General features: G+C 25.3%; 3 protein-coding genes across 3 annotated transcripts; 1 reads left to right on the top strand and 2 right to left on the bottom strand.

Annotated features, from left to right (window-relative positions):
* Positions 1 to 193: 193 nt before the first annotated feature.
* On the bottom strand, positions 194 to 4,522 carry PmUG01_10024800 (conserved Plasmodium protein, unknown function; the record flags this gene model as incomplete). Its single annotated transcript, XM_029005434.1, has 2 exons — positions 194 to 813; positions 1,021 to 4,522. 2 exons carry the CDS (start codon positions 4,520 to 4,522, stop codon positions 194 to 196), a joined length of 4,122 nt encoding a protein of 1,373 aa, XP_028862023.1.
* Positions 4,523 to 9,649: 5,127 nt separating this feature from the next.
* PmUG01_10024700 (conserved Plasmodium protein, unknown function) lies at positions 9,650 to 11,467 on the bottom strand (the record flags this gene model as incomplete). Its single annotated transcript, XM_029005432.1, has 1 exon — positions 9,650 to 11,467. One exon carries the CDS (start codon positions 11,465 to 11,467, stop codon positions 9,650 to 9,652), a length of 1,818 nt encoding a protein of 605 aa, XP_028862022.1.
* Positions 11,468 to 12,874: 1,407 nt separating this feature from the next.
* Positions 12,875 to 14,203, top strand: PmUG01_10024600 (40S ribosomal protein S9, putative; the record flags this gene model as incomplete). Its single annotated transcript, XM_029005431.1, has 3 exons — positions 12,875 to 12,937; positions 13,292 to 13,359; positions 13,765 to 14,203. The coding sequence occupies 3 exons, from the start codon at positions 12,875 to 12,877 to the stop codon at positions 14,201 to 14,203; spliced, it is 570 nt and encodes a 189-aa protein (XP_028862021.1).
* Between the last annotated feature and the right edge of the window lie 1,367 nt (positions 14,204 to 15,570).

Here is a 15,570-nt window from a genome sequence, read left to right as displayed (position 1 = left end):
ATAGACGAGTGCCTGAAATGCGCTCACAAATATCGTAGCTACTCAGTTTTTTTTGTGCTAACTTTTCCTTCATAATTTTTCGCTCTTCAAATTTAATTTTTTTTAAAAATAATTTCCATGTAAATTACATATACTACTGTTGAGCAAAAATATAGTAGGTACATTTTCAAGAGTATTTTTTTTTTTTTTTCTGTTATCTTAAATGATAACCACTGTTATGATGTCTTTTGGACAGATATGTCCTTATGGTTAATGGAGATGGGAATGGGTTTTTCGAAATATGCTCCCTTTTGTCTTTGGGTTTCCATTTATTTTGATATTTTCTAGTAGGTGGATCCATAATTTTTCGAAAAGAAAATTCGGATGATTTCATAATACTTATAGCTTTATATGGATCATAATTTGCATAATGTAATAATTTATATGCATATTCAGGTGAAAATGGTACCCATTCATCTATGTTTGATTTCCAACTTTTTGCACACTCCTGTACATATGCTGATAATTCAATTTCATTCTTTACACATTTGTGATAACCTCTGTTCTTCATACATTTCTCTCTTACTCTTTCTAGCATTAGAGGAGAATATACTAATGTAGCTTCCCCAACTCGACAGTGACAAGGTAAACCTGAACAGGACAGGCAAAACTGATCATTTGATTCTTCATTTGTCTCATAATTTTTATACATCAATTCTGAGCGACATAAAAAGAAGTTTGGTAATTTGGGCACTTGATAATTATTTCCGACATTTATTTTACTACTTTCTTTGGATCCTTCTTCCGTAACTCTTTTTTTTCTTTTTTTTTGTTCTAAAAAAGTGAGGGGAAAAAACAAAAAAAAAAAAAAAAAAAAAAAAAAAAAGGCATTAGGTAGTGAACAGGCAATAAATAAAATTGCACACGGATGAATTAAAACATTCTTTTAAAAAATGCAGTCCAACATGTAAACATATACACTAGTGTACAAGTACATATAAGTCACATATATACATACATATGCATAATGTATAAATGTACCCGGCTCATCTTGCGGTTCAATGTATCTTTCATTATAACGCGAGGAATAATTGTTTGCGGAATTGTTAATATTATTAACATAATCAGTGGCATTTTCATTAGCATATGTATCATCTCCCCTACTGTTCTGCTTATTAAAATGAGATCCGGAAGAATTTTTAATTTTTTGATGAATTGTAAGTTCTGAATTTTCATTTGATGCATTATTATCTTTTCTTTCATTATTGTGTGTAACATAGGTATTAACATTTGTTGTATTTCCATATTTTGCGTTACTATTTTTATTTATACTTTTTAAAATATTCGCATTAACATTAATTTTGTTAAATGCTTTTCTGTGCTTTTTACCTCTGTTGCCTTTTAATTTTGCAGTACCTTTTCCATTTACCATCTTTTCGTTTGTTTTTACACACGTAGTTAATAATTTATACACACTCCCCTCGTTTACATCAGCGCTGTTGTTGATTTTAGCATTATCGTAGTTACTATTAGCATTATCGTAGCTACTATTAGCATTATCGTAGCTACTATTAGCATTATCGTAGCTACTATTAGCATTATCGTACCTATTATTAGCATTATCGTACCTATTATTAGCATTATCATAGCTACTATTAGCATTATCATGGCTACTATTAGCATTATCGTACCTATTATTCTCATTCGTGTTGTTATTATTAGCATCATCGTAGCTATTATTCTCATTCGTGTTGTTATTTTTTGCATTACCATTGTTAATATTTCCATTATAATTATTATAAATGTTGTAATCATTATTTTTCTGATTAGCAAAATTTTCCTTATAATTATCAAAATTACTCCTACTGTTGTTGTTTCCACTACTATTGTAATTACCATAATTATTATAATTTTTATAATTGTTATAACAATGTACACTCTTGTTCTCCTCTTCAGTGTTATTGCTTTCAATGTTATCACTGTTGTTATTATCATTGATTGTGTTATTCAAGTAGTTATTGTCAATGGTATTATTATTATTGCTACTCCTACTACTCGTAATATTCTTGTTACAACTGCTACCATGGTTATTTGTAATGGTACCTGTAGTTCCAGCTGTAGTTGTATTACTAACTCTATTAATATTTTCGTTTTCTACAGTGGTCAAATCTGAATGTTTTCTCCTTCTTCTACCAAGTACCCCTACATTATTTGGCGTCACTTGTTTCGTTGAATAACTTTTAATTATTTTATTTGTACTTGCCCTTTTTTCACTTATAACACTGGATTTGTTCAGATTTCGTAGAACCCTACCCCCCTTAATATTATGGTTACTACTGCTGTTGTTATTGATGTTGTTGTTATTGCTGTTGTTGTTATTGCTGCTGTAATTATTGCTGCTATAATTATTGCTGCTATAATTATTGCTGCTTTTATTATTGATGCTTTTATTATTGATGCTTTTATTATTGATGCTTTTATTATTGATGCTTTTATTATTGATGCTTTTATTATTGATGCTTTTATTACTGATGCTTTTATTATTGCTGCTTTTATTATTGCTGCTGTAATTATTGCTGCTGTAATTATTGCTGCTGTTATTATTACTGCAATGGTTATAATTACTACTATTATAGTTGCTACTGTTATGATTAATATTATTATAATTATTACTTCTATCTTCACATGGAATTATGTTGTTATAAACATTGTCGACCATATGTGACTTCCCCTCCTCTTCCTCTATATCCCTGTGAAGTTGTTCAATTGATTCATTAAGTATTTCGATATTTTCTTTATTGCTTGTTAAACGTAAGTCATGATGATGATCATTATAATATTCTTTGTCATTGTTATTTATACTGATCACTTTTTCAATTCTTTTATATTTTTTTTCCTCTTCTTTCTTTATTTTGTAATAACCATTACTATTACTATAATTATTATTGTAATTACTACTATTATACTTATTGTTACTACTATTATAATTAATGTTACTACTATTATACTTATTGCTATTACTATTATAATTATTGTTACTACTATTATAATAATAATTATTATTACAGTTGTTATTATTACTATAACTACTATTTTTATTATTACTGTTGTTACTTTCACTTATCTTTCCACCTTCTCTTTTTCTTTCTAAATTTTCAAGCTCCTCGAGCTCCTTTATTTGTTCTTCTATTTGTTCATTTTTTTCGACATCCCTAATATTATTAATTATTTCTATATGATCAAACTCACTAATAGTATTATTATTGTAATCGTTTATTTTATCATCTTCTTCTCTAACTATTATTTCTTTCTCTTTATTATTAATGTTATAGTTCATTTTTAATTCTTTCCTTCCTTCTTTTGCAACTACGAAATCTGTATCTTCTTTCTCCCTCCTCTTCCTCTTCTTCTTACTATAGCAAATGTTACTTCCGTTATTGCCACTTATATTACCACTGATATTGCCGCAAATATTACTGTTGTTATTACTATTACTACTATTAGCTATGTTATTACTATTACTACTACTAGCTATGTTATTACTATTACTACTACTAGCTATGTTATTACTATTACTACTACTGATGTTATTACTATTACTACTATTGATTTTATTATTAGTACTACTATTGATTTTATTATTAATACTACTACTAATGTTATTACTAGTACTACTACTGATGTTATTACTATTACTACTATTGATTTTATTATTAGTACTACTATTGATTTTATTATTAGTACTACTATTGATTTTATTATTAATACTACTACTAATGTTATTACTAGTACTACTACTGATGTTATTAATATTACTACTGTTACTGATGTTATTACTATTACTGCTTCCACCTAAGTTATTACTATTACTATTACTACTACTAGCTATGTTATTACTATTACTGCTTCCACCTAAGTTATTACTATTACTACTACTAGCTATGTTATTACTATTACTGCTTCCGCCTAAGTTATTACTATTACCACCGATATTGCCACCACTACAGTCTATATTATTACAAATGCTATCCCTTTTGCTATGTTTCCTTTCCTTATTCCACGCTTTTTCACACGTGTCCAATACTAGATCACTTTGTCCGTATGATTCAGTTTCTTTTTCTTTCTTTTTTTTAATATTATATTTTTTCTTTATAATAATTTCTTCTTTCTTTTTATTAGTAACAGCTTTCACTTCACTACAGTATTTCTTTTTTTTCTCTTGTTTTTCCTTTTTCAATAATTCATTAATTTCATGTATGTTATTATTTTGGATACTATTCAAATCTTTTAGTTTTATAAATAAACCAAAATCAAGAGAATTACTTAAATCATCTTTAAGATTTTGCAAATTATTTTCAATATTTTTTTTATGTAATACTTCTTCTTTTCCTTCTCCCTCTTCGCTGTTACTATTCTCCTCCTTCTTATTTTTTATATTTCCTTCTGATATATTCGTAGTAGTATACACTCTTTTAGTACTTACTGATCTAGTTATAACATAATCATTTATTTTATTTCCTTCGGTTGAAGTGTAAAAAACCATTATATATATTTCGTGGCGAATTTATCAAGCATAAAAAAAAAAAAAAAAAAAAAAAAAAAAAAACTGGCAGGTACAAAATGAAGTAAATAAAAAAAAAAAATGGGGTGTGGCAATATTAAAAATATATTAGGAGAAATAAATATAATACTATATTTAACGTTATAAAAATATTTAAATATAATATGCTTATAAAAAATTGAAAATAAAAATAAAAAATATTACAAAATTTTGGAATAAATAATGTGTGATTTAAAAATATGGGGAAAATAAATATAAGAAAATAAAGCAAGACGTAATAAGCATAAAAAAAAAAAAAAAAAAAAAATTGAATATTAACACTGATAGGAGTGAAATAAATGAAATAACATGAAAATGTAAAACATAGAACGTAGAACATAAAGCATAGAACATAAAACAGAAACGCGAAAAGCTAAAAGCTAAATGTAGAGTGCGAAAAATGGTTAATTAAAAAGAGGAAAAATTACGTTTCCATATTTTTCTCTTTTCATCATAAAAAAATGACGCTACAATTTTTAAAAAAATGAAAAATGCTATAAAAGGTATAAAAAGGTGTAAAAAGGTATAAAAAAAGATTAAGGAAAAATATTATAAAAAAAAAATGGGGAAATAAATAAAACGATAGGATAATATGTACAATGCAAATTAAAATATGTACGTGAAGATTTCCCATAAGTATGTATACATATATATATATATAAGCGCATTCATATATGCGTATCTATATATGCATACTTATATATGCGTAATTATATATATATATTTACATCTTCGTATATATGCCTTGGTGTAAAGCTGTCTAAATATATATCATATATTATATATATATTATTTCTACTTAATGGAAAGCAGTCTAATTTTAATTAGTGTGATAAAATATAAAAAAAGAATAACTGAAACAAAAAAAAAAAAAAAAAAAAAAAATACATAAAAATAAAACAAGTAACATGTTTAAAAATTTAAACATATTTATATCAAATTAATTTGAAAGATCTATTTATGAAGTGTTACCTACTACCGTATACTTTCAGATAAAATTCGCAAAAATAAAATATAAGCGTAATATATAAACTTATATATATATCCGTATTCATCCGTAAACATATATATTTAAGTTAATATATATAAAAAAAAAAAAAAATTTCGAATCACGAAATTTAAGTATTAAAAAATTATGTAATACTTTTAATATATATATATATATATATATATATATATATATATATACATAAGTACAAAATATCACAAACGTTATATATGTATATTCACTGGAACATGTAAGAATAATATATAAATATATACTTCACAATAATTTTACGAAATTTTTCTTTTTTCCCCTTATAAATGGTAATTTATATAATATATACATATATATACCTTCCCCCCCCTTCTGAGTGTTTTTTTTTTTTTTTTTTTACATGTTATATTTATTATATATATTTTTATAAAGAATATGAAACTATCTAGATAATTAATATAATGTAAGAATAAATCTTTTTTTTTTCTTTTTTTTTTTTTTTTTGGCAGAATAAGGAAAAAGACGACTTTATTATTCCGTTATATTTTTCACTCTTTAAATGAAACCATAATACATATTAAAAAAATTTAATATGAAAATCTTAAGCTCTCTACATATAATAATATATATACATATGTATTTATTTATATAAATGTATTCACGTATTTATATATATATTATATATTTTATATATTTAAAAATAAGCAACGGGGGAAATATTTAAAAAAAATTTGAAAAATGTATTTAAATATATATATATATATGTATATATATATGTATATGTACGTATATTTATGTTTTACTGCATTATTAAATCCATGGTAAATTATATACATGGGTGGGGGAAATAAAAAAATAAAATTATATGAAGTATGTATACAATTTTACATGTATTTTTGTATACGTATAAAAAAATATAAAAGTATTTGTTCTTAAAAATACCGAAATAATAATAATAATAATAAAATGTTCTTACTTTTTTGAGCATTTAAGTATTAGCAAAACGTAAGATGAAAAAACTACATGTTAAGATGAGTTATATTCATCAATTATTTTTAAACCCTTTTTCTATGGTTTAATAAAAATGGTAAGAATAAACGCTTAAAAAGAAAATTAAAACCCACCTAAATCTAACGTATATAAGTATACGTATAAATATGTAAGAAAAAATAACTAAACGTGAAAATTTATGGTGCTAAAATATAAATTAAAAATTTTAAATAATAAATTGTATATTAAAATTTATTTTTTACTATTGCCTGGTTATATGCAATTGATACAAAAATGTAATCATGAATACATAAAATTAATAAAATTTTAATGACCTCACTAAAAAGAAATATGAATAAACAAAAATACATGATAATGATGTACGAATGTAGAAATAAATATACACATGTTAAAAGCTATCTTTTTTCGTCCCTAGTGCTTGTTACTGATAATGTAAATGTTATTCTATTGTTCGCATTCTCTATTTTAAAGGCTATTAATATAAATATGTAATATATATATATGTACAATATATTATGTACATATATATAAACATATATGTAAACATATATGTAAACATATATAGAGAATTATAATATGATGCAGACGTTCATACATTATATATGTATGCATATATATGTGTTTTTTTTTATGTATCATATATATATGTTTATCTGTATGAAATAGCGCCTCCTCTATTTTTTGCCATATATGTATTATATATATATATATTTAAGTACATTTGCGTTAGTTGCAAAAATGTAAAATTTTTAAGAAATAAAAAAAAAAAAAAAAAAAAAAAATACAATACAGTAAAATAGAACGTTAATCTAGAAATAAACTCAACTTTTTTTTCGAAGATTAAAAAAAAAAAAAAAAATACTCGTACGGAAGTATAAATTTCATGATATATTTTTTTTTACCCAAAAAATTTGATACTGCTGCTAGTGATGAGATATACATATATATATATACTAATAATTAATGCACTTACATATATATGCGAATAATTTTTAACAACAAATTTTAAAGGATAATAAAAATGTAATATTTCGTCCATATAATTTTGATACTTCAATGTCACACATAATGGAGAGGCAGAAATTACTACTATCACTTCAAAGATTTAATGAATTTTAATTTTGTTATTAATAGTAATCCTAACATATATTTGTCTTTTGTGAATTATGTTGTATTATTACGGCTCAATTTTTTTATTTTCTCAATTTTGTATTTGGCTATCTCGTCATTTTTATATTTTGTTATCTCGTCAATTTAGTACTTGATAATATGGGCATTTTTGTACTTGATAATATGGGCATTTTTGTACTTGATAATATCAGCAATTTTCTATTCTGTAAATTTTCAATATTATGTTTTTTACCATATATTTTTTTAAATGTACTATATTCTTTTGATATTATTTACATCGCTCTCTAATTGGAATTGTGAAGTTCTGATATTCATTAAAAAAGTCATTTTTGTTCTTTTTCATGGCTATGGCGTTTTTATTATTAATTATTTGGGGTACTTTATCGCTTACATTATTAACATAAAACCCCTATTATATTTTCTTTATTTTTTCCTCATCTTTTCTACATTTTTTCCATATATTTTTTTGTATTCTCTATTTTTATTTTTTTTATTTTTTTTTGATAATATTATAATATATTCAAGTACTATTATTATTTCTAGCAGAATAGCTGGTATTTGCATCTGCGATCCCTTTATTGTTATATTCATTACTACACCAGCCTATGTTCTAACGTTTGCTCATTTTTTTTTTTTTTTTAATAAATTAAAAGAACAAATGGATCATTTTTAATTTTTGAAAGTATCATAATAAAGGAAGCCCCTTTATTTTATTTTGTATTTTGTTCACCTTATATATTTTTTACTTTATATTTTTAATTGAGGAGGTTATGTTTTCAAATTGAAAAAAAAGAGAACAAATAGAACAGCTGAAAAAGGTCAAGTACCCTACGTAACGTACAACTTGTTTACAAATTACGAATAACAAATTAAAGTAGACAATAACATAAATAAACGTAGTGTTTGTGTGCAATTTTATTTTACTCTCTCATATTTATGAAAAGAACAAAAATTGACGATGGTAAAGTATTTTTTGTATCATATCTTTTGAATGTTTTTATGGTTCTTAACGCGCATGAAATTTATTTATTCTCAAAATTTTTAGTTTTGGAAAATTTATCTCTTCTCTCTGTTTTACTTTTAATACAATTTCTTTTTTTGATCCTTAGTCGAAGATGTTTGCAAAAGTGATGCATAGAGTGTTACAACTCATGTTTTGTTCTGTTTTGTTTTGTTTATATTTTTTATTTTCTTTTACTCTGCTTTGTTTTATTTCTTTTTTTTCTTCTTAACGTGAACGAACAAAAGCATCCAGTTGATGTACCTTCCGATCATCCCCCCACATACTAATAACATGCTTACATTCTTGTAGTGACTACTGCATACCCACTTGACCATGAATATATTTGTACATATATATATCCATAAGAACCTCTTCTGCCAGAATAATTTTTTTTTTTTTTTTAATTTAAATTCTTAAAAGAAAATATTCATTCATTGTAGATTAATTAATATATACACGCATTCTGCTTGGTAAAATTATAATATTTGTATACATACGGAAGGAAGTGCAATGTAATAATACGAAAAAAATAAAATAAATAAGATAAAAATAATAAAATAATATTTGAAATAAGCATAACAGATTATAAAATTAAATTAGCAAAAATATGTAATAACTTTAAAATATGCACAACAAATGAGAGAATTTTAATGTACGTGAAAAATGAAATAACTGAAAAATAGGCAAAAATATTAACAAAAAAAAAATATATATATATTAAAAAAGGTCACTCAAAATTTTTAACAAAGGAAAACTTCCTATGATATACCATGATAAATATATAACTATACCTATGTTCATTTATGCATTCGTTGCTATCGCGGTTGATACTGTCGAGGGTAATTCCACTCCTAAGCTCCAATATGCTTTTTATATGTCCACTTTATATATACACTTTATTTTCCTCTCACTCTTCCCTCTCCTTCCTTTTTTCTCCCCCCCCCTTTTAAATGTAAGTAAAATCTCCTTCGTTATCACTCTCGCTATAGTCTTCTGTTGCTATAACAAACGTTTTCCTATCATAGGTGTTTTCCTTCCTAGTATCTACAAGAATTTTTCTTTTCAAAGAAGAGTTAATTAAGGACGTTTCTAAACGAAGTAACTTCGATCTTATTTGTTCAACTAGGTAATCAAAAGCTACCTTAGAATATGAAAAAGTTTGCTTAATCATAAATAATTTTAGTGGTAACGTAGTATGGTATATACTACACCAAGCGTTATATATAATAGGATTCCATATTATTTCGCTACTTAACAACATTAGAAAACTTTGATAAAATGAATCACTAATAATATAAAGAGATGATAATAATGAAAATAATGTAAATGCATTCATAAAATATGGCTGATCTATAAATTTATTAATTAACAGAGTTATAAAATTGCAATTTTTATATATATAATCAAATGTTATATTAAACTTTTTAAAATATATATTTTTTAATATATCCTTATTATTTCTTCTAATATCATTTAATGCATTAATAGAAATTAAAAAATTCTTATCTTTTATTTTTCTGGGCTTAAGCATTACTGTACCTTCAGGGAGGTCCAGATAAACAAAGCACTTCAGTGGCTTCTCCTTTTTGTTGATATAAAAGTCCCACCACATGCCATCACAGGTACCACAACTAACGTTGTTAATATCGCTACTTTGGTTAGTATAACTATAATCACTACTATCACCTCCCTGTGTTTGCTTTTCTCTTTTTTCAAAGATTTTTTTCATGCTTATAAGTTCATTCGCTAGTTTTACAAGCTGCCGATTAATGTACCTTTCAATATGGGGGGGCCTCAAGTGCGGACAGCATCTTTCACTACTGTTATGATGGGAACTATTTCCATTGGTATTACTTCCATTGGTATTACTTCCATTGGTATTAATTCCATTTGTATTACTTCCATTTGTATTACTTCCATTTGTATTACTTCCATTTGTATTACTTCCATTTGTATTACTTCCATTTGTATTACTTCCATTTGTATTACTTCCATTTGTATTACTTCCATTTGTATTACTTCCATTTGTATTACTTCCATTTGTATTACTTCCATTTGTATTACTTCCATTTGTATTACTTCCATTTGTATTACTTCCATTTGTATTACTTCCATTTGTATTACTTCCATTGGTATTAATTCCATTTGTATTACTTCCATTGGTATTACTTCCATTGGTATTACTTCCATTGGTATTACTTCCATTGGTATTACTTCCATTGGTATTACTTCCATTGGTATTAATTCCATTTGTATTACTTCCATTTCTCATTGTTCCACCTTCCCCATCCTCCTTCTTTTCGGAGTTCACGAGGCCCTCATATAACAAATTGCCACTCTTCAAATGAAAAAGGTAGCATTTTGTAAATCTGTGTGCCCCTTTAAAAGGGACTATTAACTCATTTAAACAGTCATTATTAATATTTACGTTCGTTAATACGCTAGAATCCTTTTCATCTAAGAGAATTACATTATGATTTATGGAAAGTATACTAATTAATTTATTTCCAAAGTCTTTATTATAATTAAAAAAATGATTGACGTTTTTCTCTTTTTTCAAAAAGAATAATTTATGTGTTAAATTCTTTTTGCGTTGAATAATACCATACACATTATTATTTCTATTCTTTCCATTCTCAGCAACTGTGTGTACTTTTTTGTAATAATAATGTAGTGAGCTTTTTGCTATTTTTAATTTACAAAAAAAAAAAAAAAAGGGAATTAAAACCAACAGAATGACACTATTATTTGGATATATAATCATAGCAAAGCTTTTTCTCTTGGTCACTTTATCCCTATCACTTTGTTGCTTTACACTTTCTCTTTATTTTATTTTTAAATATATGTTTTTTTTTTTTCTTGCGTGTTCATAATTTTTTTCACGAAAGGAATGAAATTTACCTCAATTTTGTAAAAAAAAAAAAAAAAAAGGAAACAAAATAATATAAAACAAAGAGGTGAGCGTAAAAAATTTACATTTGCGATTTACAATTTTTTTGTTTTTCTTACCCTTTTTCTCAAAATTGTTCTTGTGAAACTCACTTGGTGAACATACAGAGTTAAAAGGACTAAAATTAAAAGGATAATAACTCTTTAAAAAAAAAATTAAGTGCACATATATGTATGCATGTATATTTATACACATATGTACGTACCAACCCATCATAAAGTCAATTTTTTACACCATGATTCGGAAATAGTGATAGTACGAATATAGAGTGATCAAAAGGGAGAAGAACAGGAAATATACAGAAAAAAAAAAAAAAAATAACAGCCTTAAGATAAAATAAGAAAAAAATTATAGAGTATTCTTAATTTTAATATAATGTATATTTCTTAAAATAGAAAACGCTAAATCTTTGACTTCTTAAATAGTAATCGTATTTCACGTAAGATTTGGTGTTTTATTTTTGTATGCTTATTCTTTAAATATGCAACTTTTCACTAGTACCAAAAATAACAAATACTATTCATACTATATATGTATATATGTATATATATATATATATATATATATATTAATGCATGTATAGATAAAATATTTAGCTCCCCTTACACTTATTCATTAATATATATAAGCAGTTCGGTGCGTACAAATTTGACACGGAAGCAAAAAATAGCGTTCAATTTTTATCCCATATATTATATATTATATACCTAATGTACATTTTATGAGCAAATAAAAATTAAGTACACCTTGTACTCATATATATATATATATACATATAACATGTTCGTATTATATTTAAGTACATGTATATATAACATGTTTATATATTATGTATACTACCAATTGAACTTCCCAAATATGCACAACAGTTTTTTGAAGCTTCTAATTTGCAAAGAAAAAAAATAAAAATATAAAATATATTGAAGCAAAAATATAGGTTGCAGAAGAAAAAAAAAAAAAATTGTAAATATTGCAAAAATTGTAAATATTGCAAAAATTGTAAATATTGCAAAAATTGTAAATATTGCAAAAATTGTAAATATTATAAAAATCGTGAAAGTTCTGAGAAGGATCAGAAGTTTCAATAAGAGCAAAATTTATAATATAAAGATAACAAATTATAAAACAATAGAAAAGAGAAAAAAAAGAAAAGAGAAAAACATACGTTTTTAGTACCTGAAATTGCATATAATTACATTTTAGAAAATTAAAAAATAGAAGATGCCAAAGAGTTACAGAAATTATTCCAAAACTGCAAGAAACCCAAAGCGTCCCTTTGAGAAAGTAAAAAAAAAAAAAAAAAAAAACACTTAAACATATGCATACGTACGCATATATGTATGTATGTATGTATTATGTACATATTTCCATTTATTTTATCCCATATATTATAAATTATGTTAACACCTCCTGTACGAGCTTTTTGCTATTACGTGTACCGTATTCCATTCGTAGTGTTTTCATTGCCCCCTTTTTTATAATTCATTTTATCCTAAATGAGGCGGAATGTAATCCGTACATATATATATAGATAGTTATAGACATATATATATTCTTATTGGGGGACCTTTTTTTTCTTTTTTTTTTTCACGTATCAAATATGTTATTCATTCTCCTAATCTTATCTTATCATCGTAGGAACGTTTAGATCAGGAACTGAAATTAATCGGGGAGTATGGTCTTAAGAACAAGAGAGAAATATGGAGGTATGTATTTTAATAAATATAGTATAGAGTTGTTTCCTATTTTGTTTATTTTTTCTTCTCTATATTAATAATTATGAAATATAATATATTATTAACAGTAGATAAATAGCCACACTCTTGATACTGTGTAGCATGGTAAAATGTTTAATATTACGGTTACACGTTCATTTTTCCTCTTTTACAACGTGGTATAATGTGCCAGCAAATTAGCCATTTTTAGATGCACATTTGTTTTATATTGAAATTTTGATGAATATTGAGATGAATATTGAGATGAATATTGAGATGAAAATTGAAATTAAAATTGAAATTAAAATTAAATTTTCTTTATTTTTTTCCAAATTTTTTTTCGTATTTTTTTCTTTACATCTTTTCGTTTTTCATTTCTTTTTTTTTTTTTTACAGAGTTCAGTACTTACTGGCCAAGATCCGTTCAGCAGCAAGGTATTTATTAACATTAGAAGAGAAAAGCCCGAAAAGAATTTTCCAAGGAGAGGCATTATTAAGAAGAATGGTACGTCAAGGATTATTAGGTGAGAATGAAGAAAAGTTAGATTATGTGTTAGGATTGACTTTACCCAAGTTATTAGAAAGACGACTGCAAACAAAAGTATTTAAACTGGGATTAGCAAAATCTGTACATCATGCTAGGGTATTAATTAGACAAAGACATATAAGAGTTGGTAAACAAATGGTAGACATTCCATCTTTCTTAGTACGTGTGGACTCAGAAAAACACATCGACTTTTCGACGACTTCACCTTATGGGGGTGGTAGACCTGGAAGGGTTAAGAGAAAATCTCTGAGAAACCAAAAAGAGAAAAATGAGGGCGAAGGAGAATAACCGATAGTGTGTAGTATTTTCATAGCGGAAATTACGCGTATGTGTTTGTGTATGAATACGTAAATGTACATATATATGTTTATGTAGTAAACAAGGCTGTGCTAATATTGCTTCCTATTAGCCTATACGAATATATCCATATTACCTGTGTTACGAAAGAATGTTGTACTATGTTATTTCATTTTATTTTATTGTTTATTTTATTAATTTCATTTTATGTTCTATTCAAAACAAATCATTAGAATTTAGCAAAAAAAGAAAATTTTTTTTTTTTTTTTTTTTTTTTTTATTCACATAAAATTGCCAATGAAAAAGAAAGAAAAAATATGATATTGAAATATGTATAGTTATTTCTGGAAAAACTGACGATAAAAAAATAAAATAAAATAAATAAACGAATAGATATATAAATAATAATATGAACTGTGTGCTTGTACATTTTCCCCATGCGTGAATTATAAATCCAAAAAAAAATTTGACAATTCATCGTATGGACAAACAGTAGAAGACGGTATTACGGTCGCGCTTATCTTTTTTTTTTTTTTCTTCTCACAAAATACGTGTATAAAGGACGTATTTATGTGTGTATGAATTACATATACTTATGCGTATGTACATATATATGTGTATTATATGCGCATGCACGCAAACACAATTTCCACCTTAAGAACGCCATTTAAAAGAATGTTAATTGGAAACGAGGAAAAGGTGAGTTTCTCATCTCTCCTTCCAAAATTTTTCTTGGAAATTTTTATTTGTAAAAATGTAATAAGAAAAAACATGACATGGGAATTATTTTGCGAATTTTTTATTCTTTCCAAATTTTTCGAATTTTTCATATTTTTTAAATTTTGCGAATCTGGCAAAGTTTCTCTTGTCGCGTTTCTGTTTCCATATTAATGAATTGCTTCCCTCCTGAAATGCTACACACATTTGTGCTTTACATAAATTTTGCCGGTTTTAAAAAATGGAAGGAGAAAGCGCAGTTATATAATGAACTAAATATATTGACAAACTTCCCTTCGATCGTGTTGATCAGCAAAAAATAAAAATTAATCGAAATAAACTAATTTGGAATAAAACAAATAAAAGCAAAACAAATAACACATTAAAATAAAGAATTATCCTATGTCAAAGCATCAGGTGGAGAAGGGGTACAAAATGGTGAGATGTTAAAAATACTAAATCGAACAAACAACTTAATGACCGAGTCATGACGTTATATTTTTGTACCATAAATTATCATAACTTCATTAAGATCTAAACTTTGACTTGAAATTTTGTAGCTATTTCAAGTTATATTAAAAGGTGATAATATAATATCTACAATCCATTATGTTAAAAAAAATTATTTTAAATATTCAAAA

This window comes from Plasmodium malariae, assembly GCF_900090045.1.
Source record: "Plasmodium malariae genome assembly, chromosome: 10".
Classification (NCBI taxonomy): domain Eukaryota; phylum Apicomplexa; class Aconoidasida; order Haemosporida; family Plasmodiidae; genus Plasmodium; species Plasmodium malariae.
The sequence above is the reverse complement of the archived record's forward strand: the minus strand, read 5'-3'. Positions and strand labels throughout refer to the sequence as shown.